The 6,917-nt window shown below is 40.9% G+C and overlaps 1 protein-coding gene across 1 annotated transcript; it reads right to left on the bottom strand.

The window, feature by feature from the left end:
- Positions 1-4,915: 4,915 nt before the first annotated feature.
- Positions 4,916-5,407, bottom strand: LOC122111736 (chromobox protein homolog 3-like). The gene has a single exon (XM_042684471.1). The coding sequence runs from the start codon at positions 5,405-5,407 to the stop codon at positions 4,916-4,918; it is 492 nt and encodes a 163-aa protein (XP_042540405.1).
- Between the last annotated feature and the right edge of the window lie 1,510 nt (positions 5,408-6,917).

Below are 6,917 nucleotides of genomic sequence, written 5' to 3' on the forward strand. Positions count from 1 at the left end.
TGGTGTAAAAAAAAGAACTGGGAATGCCAGTGGCCACTGTGCAGACCCTTAGGACCTCTACTGCCCCTGCCAGCACCTGCACACAATGCCAGCCAGGCTCATACCCCATGTACACACGCATCATTGTGACCTTGTGGACAATCTATATGCCCAGATTCATGCACACTCTCCAGCACCAACTCTTGCTACTCATCCTACCATGCATAGTGAGGGATCAATCACAGATAGGAGGAGGCAGAGAAATTATACATACACCTATATCTAGGATTAGCTAGGATAAAAGGAATGAGCATCATAGTCACCAGAAAAACCACTTTAACAACATAGGCCATACTAAAATACAATGCCACTGTCACCACAAATTAATTTTACCTACAGTCTTCTGTCCCTATTTGGTGGCTGCAGGTGGGTGGAGGAACTGAATTCTGCCTCTCAGGCCATATAAGCTGAGATTCAGCAGGGAGTTCCCATGGCACCTAGTGGCCTGGACTCATATTTTCCTCCCTCACTGGCTAGTGGCATGGCCTCAAGGACAGTGGCAACCCAAATGCATCAGGCAGCAGGAGGAGAGGGATTTTGCACAACTGCTGGCACTCTTAGATAATGAGAGAAGAATCCAGATTGCTTGACTCTAGATTCCATAGTAGAAGCAGCCTATAGCCACAGCTGGAACTTCCACCTGCTCCCAAACACGCACTGGTCTTTCCTTTTCTTTCCACCTGGTGGCACCACTAACACATGGAAGACTGCATCTCTGGGCCCTGACTTTGGCAGACAGCTAGGAGGCTATTTCCTGCTGCCAACTCAGAGTTTGTGTGTGGCCAAGGAATGTAATGCTAAAATCAGGCATCTGCAGACTTTTTAGGTGGTGGTTTAAACCACAAAAGATGGTCCTATCCTTTCAAAGTATTCAGATGCCTGAAGATTCAAGTACTTGACCAGCAGTAATCCCTGCCCTTCATGTTCTCAGTTATAGTAAGGAACCAACCCAGACATGAATACAGGGAGAACTTAGTGTATTTTCTATTGCGGGGTGTGTGTGTGTGTGTGTGTGTGTGTGTGTGTGTGTGTGTGTGTGTGTGTGAGTGTGTGTGTGTGTGTGTGTGAGAGAGAGAGAGAGAGAGAGAGAGAGAGAGAGTCTTGTTTAGATTTGTTCTCATAAAGAGAACCTGTACCTTCACTCCAGTCATTTGTGTTGAATTTTAGAAGTATACACACACACACACACACACACACACACACACAGTGAGGTCTCACAATTTTCACTTCACCATCTGGAACTTTGAGTCTAGCAAGAAGAGAACGACCAAACAGAGATGCTTGGTATATTTGGGTTTGTCTTGGGAACTTAGATTCAGGGATTAGCCTCCCTCTAGATTAGATTTCTTGTTTTGGAGGTCATTCTACTCCTTGAGCCATGGCACCAGTACTCACAGACAATTTGGGGTGGGGGAGTCAGAGGCCATGCCAACATTTTACCTGTGCATAGGTAAAAGCAAGATTCAGCCACATTGACAATTGCTTCCAAAGTAGCTAGGCTACCAGGATTGGGCAACATAGCCATCAGAAATACCATGTGAACAATACAGGCCCTACTGAATCAAAATGTCACATGACCACCACATATTTAGGAACTCAGGAGGCACTAGAGACTTTGGTTGCCTTTTTGTCTATTCAGACCACTGCAGGAACCATGCTCCTTTTGGGTGCATTAGCTAAGATCAAGTGGCTCCCACTGGCCTGGAAATATTTTCCTTTTCAAGTGGACTTTACATGCAAAATCAAGATGTAATCAGTATTGTACCAGGCAGGAGAGCAGGGGTATTCTGATAAACTACTGGCATCAGTGGACACCTAGAGAAGAACTCAGAAGTCCTGACTTCAGGAACCCACATCAGAAGCAGGTGGCCACATCTGGCACTTCAAACCTTCTTCCAAACTGCAATTGTCATCCCACTAATGTCTACCTGGTGGCCTCATCATGATAAGACCTGAGGAGCAGACTTGTGGACCAAGTGACAGGACAAAATACTAGGAGGCAATTCCTACTGCCATAGTGGTGCCAGAACAGAGCTTCTGTGTAATTTGGACTTATAGATCTCCCAGCTGGCATCAGTAGACACTGCAGTTGAATGTTCACAACCCTACCCCATCTTGCCTGTCCCTATGTAGTATTTTATAGCCTAGAATTTCCCACAGTGCACAACAGTGACATTGGGACCTCACCTTGCCAGTTATGCTTCCCATAGTCAGGAGCACAGGGAGAAATATAGTATTTCATAGGGGAGTGGGAAATAAATATTTCCATTTCTATTCCTCAGCCAATGTTGTACCACTGGAACTATACAACCATTCATTTTAAGTTAAGATATACATATACATGTGTATACACACACAAATATATAATTTGAGGGCTTGAACTCTGGTCCTTGGAGCTGTCTCTGTGATTCTTTTGCCCAAGGCTAGCACTCTACCACTTGAGTCATAGCACCACTTCTGGCTTTTTCTGTGATTATTTGGAGATGGGAGTCTCACAGACTTTACTGTCCAGGCTGGCTTTGAACCTCAATCTCAGATCTTAGCCAATGAATAGCTAGGATTACAGGTATGAGCCAATGGCACCTGGATAGTTGAGTTATATTTTGAATAAGGTCTTAGAATTTTTCCTTCCATCAATTGTTGCTTCCAATGGAGCATAGCATTTACCACCACACTGACATCCATTGTGTTTGTATGAGCTATATGTGTTTGTATGTCTATGCAGTTGTAGGTATAGAGATCATGAGACTCACATTTAAGGATTAATGCATTTAATCTTAATTTCTTGCTCTTGGAGGTCAATTGATCATTTCTTCATGCATCCAATTCGATCAGCTGATTTTTTTGGTTAAGATTTTTTTTTTTGGATCTGGTCGTGGGGCCTGAACTCTGGGCCTGGGTGCTGTCCCTCAGCTCTTCAGCTCAAGGTTAGCGCTCTACCACTTGAGCCACAGCGCCACTTCCGGCTTTTTTCATTTTGCTTATGTGGTGCTGAGGAATCGAACCCAGGGCCTCATGCATGCAAGGCAATCACTCTACCACTGAGCCACCTTCCCAGCCCATTGGTTGAGATTCTTATCATACCAAATCTCTTCATGGGCTGTGTTCAAATTCTGAATCCCAGATTTTGTTCCCTGGGTATTTAAGATAACAAGATCGAGCTACAGTACAGGCAGAAAACATATTTGGACAACATGTGCCCTACAGAATAATAATACCACAGTGTCATAACAAATTATGTGGTCTGTACATTTCAGGCACATTTTCTGGCTGCAACCATCCAGAGAATTGTGATGGGGAACCTGGCCTCTCTCCTTAGGAATCACTGGCAGAGATTGAGCAAGGAATCCCAGTGACACAAAGAAGCTAGGGGAAATATATTCCTTCTTTACTGGTTGGTGCAATCATTCAAGAGAGAGACTGAACCAGAGTACAAAGATAAAGTCTACCAACTACTCTGATCAATACAGACCTAGACAGGATCACAGCCTGTGCCTCACTCCACACCCACTCCACAGAAGAATCACATAAACAGATTTAGCACATTAAACCTATCATTTCCCACATCCGATCTGGAGGAACTATGACAAACAAGGTTCAGACTACTGAATTCTGACACCAAGGCCCTTGGTTGCGATTCAGTTTTCTCTGATCCAGTAGTGCCAGCAGAAACTCATGTGTGGTTAGGACCTCAACCATCTACTGATACCTCAGTCAGGGCTCATACTTTCATCCATATTGCCCCGAGGCAGAGTGCTCTATAGCCCAGACTATGACAGAGTGTTCCCTAACAATTAAGGCCCATTGCAATCCTAATGAGAGTGATGAATCAAACCCAGATTGAATGGCACAGAAAAATCAAAAGGTTTGTCTTAGTTTGGGGGAGGGGTGTCAGGGAAATCTTGTTCAGGTTGAACTCATGTGCAGGCAGAGAACCAGTTATATTCTTAGGATTTTGCCTTTACTTATATTTTGAATAAGGCTTATTGCATTTCCATAGGCCAAGTCTTAACATTTCCCAGTATTCATGAGTTTGTGGTATACAGATTCCAATATTCTGTACAGGAATAGGTCACTGCAGATACTTTTCAATGTCCATCTAGTTTTTCTTACCTCATTAAAGAAAATCAATTGTCTTAATTTTCTTATTTGGGTTGGAGGAAGTTTTTGGTAGGGGGAAATAATTTTCGTTCAGGACATTTTGCAAACACCCTACTATACTTAGACATCAATGTCAGAGGCAGGAAGAAGTAAACTGTGAGTCCAGTTTGGATACCTACAAAGTTCAAGACCAGCAACTGCTGCTAGGGAACCTATTAAAAAACAACCGAAAACCAAACCCCATATTTAAAAATACTAGTGAAACTAGTGAGAAGGACGTTCCTGGGGTACATTTTTTCTTACTATTTTAAGGACCTTATTTTGGTACCCAGGAAGTCCAAAATTGGTGTGTAGTAGGTATACACATATACAAATAAAAAAATCAGGATAGTCCTTCAACAACACAATAAAAGACAAGTGGTTATGATTAAGTCATGAACAAAATAATGTATAACATTTAAAAAAACTTATTACTGAAAGAGAGGAAATATACCATGGAAGAAAAATATTCTTTTCTGAAAGTGGAAGCAACTACAAAAAACTTTTATTATACTTTTCAAAATATTGGTATTGATCAAAAAACAGTATCTCAACAACACCTTCTATACTATGTTCAAAACCAACATATCAAACTATTTTATTATAAGGAAGTTATTGTTTCATAACTTTAATTCCAAATGCAAGACTCATCTTATACATATATAATAACATATATAGGTATACATACACGTAAACATGTAGATATAAACAATTCAGATGATTACTGAGCTTCACCTTATGGAGAATTCCAACTTATCCTCTCTTCATAAAAAGCAATTACCATCTGAGGGCATTTCACATTAGCCTCTTTTGCTGGCACTAACTCAGTTTCATCGGAACCTTTCCACTTCATGACAAACATCAATCCTCCACTACTCTGTTTGACATCAATTATTCCTTCAGGCTCTAGACCCCTAGCAAAGCCCCTTGGGTTGTCACCTGCATCTCTTGGCTCATTTGATGTGCTAGCACCAGATAAACTAGCATTGTGAGAATTTAGAAAAGCCTCAATTAGGTCTGGACAATTTATATTGTCTTCTGTTTCCCAAGTATTATCAGCATCTGAATATCCCTTCCATTTCAGGAGATATTCTACTTTGCCCTCTACTATGCGTCGGCCCAATACTTTCTCCACAGCAAACAGTTTAGGCTCTGCTTTTGGATATATGATGCGCTTTCCATACGGTGTCAATCTTCTTTTTGGTAGTATCCTTTTCTTGGGGGCCATTTTTGAATTGCAGAGGTGAAGAGCTATTATTAACCTCGTCAGATGCTCTGGGTCCCAATCCTGCAGTGACTCTGGCCCAGGTGCCTCAAATCCCAGTCACACACCACTAGATACTCTTTAATATTTTGTGGTAAGTCCTGGAAAAATAAAAAATACAAGTCTGATTCAAATGTGAGCATTCCTAAATCTGAGCTAAAAACTGTACATCAGTGTGCCATCTTCCTTAGCTTCAATTTGGCTTCTTGGAAATAAAAAACTTAAGAAGACCAGACAAGCACTCCAAAGTGTTAAAAGCTAAATTGTCATTATAAACAAAACCACAAATGTAGATCAGACAAACCCCCAAAATATACATACAAGAAACATCAAAGCGGCTTATGAAAACTAAAATTAAAGACAAAACATTCTGAGGAAAAAAACGTAGAGTGTGGAAGGTTTGACACTGTCCAAAAAGAAGTGTACTCATTACCTGGCTTATGAAATGGTAACCCCTCTGTAAAACACCTTCACAATTACATTAAAAGTATCTAATAATGTAAAAATATAACTCCTCCAGAAGCTACAGAGAAATACTAACAATTACCTAATGAAGAACATTGATTTAAATGGTAGCATATGCCTCCTCTGAATCCAGAAAAGTCTTGAATGTAGTGATACATTTTTTACCAAGAGTAAAGAACTGTCAACTCTGAATTCCAGGCTCAGGGAAAATATGTTTCAGTAATGGTGGAGAACTAAAGACATACTCAGATAACAGAAAATTTAAAGATTTCACTAACAGATGTATCAATACGTAAGAAGTTCTCCATACAAAAAGGAAATAATGCCAGAAGGATGCATTTAATTTTAGAAAGAAAACCAAGAAATATATGAAAATCAGGGTGAACATAATAGACACACCTTTCCTTTTGCAATTTTCAATCATGTTGAGTGGTTGAAGAAAAGATGATAACATTTGATGTTGGGTTCCATGTATATAAAAGAAATAGATGAGAAATTTTTATTCCAAGAGCTGGATGTGTGGGAAAATGTATACAGCTACTACCTACAAAACACAAAGCTCTGGGCTCAAATCTCAGTACAACTACAACCAATCATATTCTCAAAAGTAGGAGGGTAAAAGGAGGACATAAAATATTGACAACAAAGCTGGTTGCACATGACTCACTCTTGTCACCAGAAAATATGTATGGAATAGAGAATTTGGATCTAGTCTTGCTGGTACAGGCAGGGAGAGGAAACATGCTCCCTCTCAGGATACATTAGCTGAAATTCAGAAGAGGGGCCCAGTAGAACCAGGGGACGGGGGACATACTTTACTTCTCCTATGACATCAAGCAAGAGCAACGGGAAATGGCAATTAGAACAAGCAGGAAGTAAAGTTACTCTACCATAGGGCATTATGGATATGGAAGAACCCAGACCACCTGAACCAGGAACCTGCAGCAGAAGAAAACAACAGTTAGCATTAAAACCTGCTCCCAAAGAAGCACTTCTCATCTCATCTTTC

Source organism: Dipodomys spectabilis, unplaced genomic scaffold (genome assembly GCF_019054845.1).
Source record: "Dipodomys spectabilis isolate Male_0828 unplaced genomic scaffold, ASM1905484v1 ptg000087l, whole genome shotgun sequence".
NCBI classification, from domain to species: Eukaryota; Metazoa; Chordata; class Mammalia; order Rodentia; family Heteromyidae; genus Dipodomys; species Dipodomys spectabilis.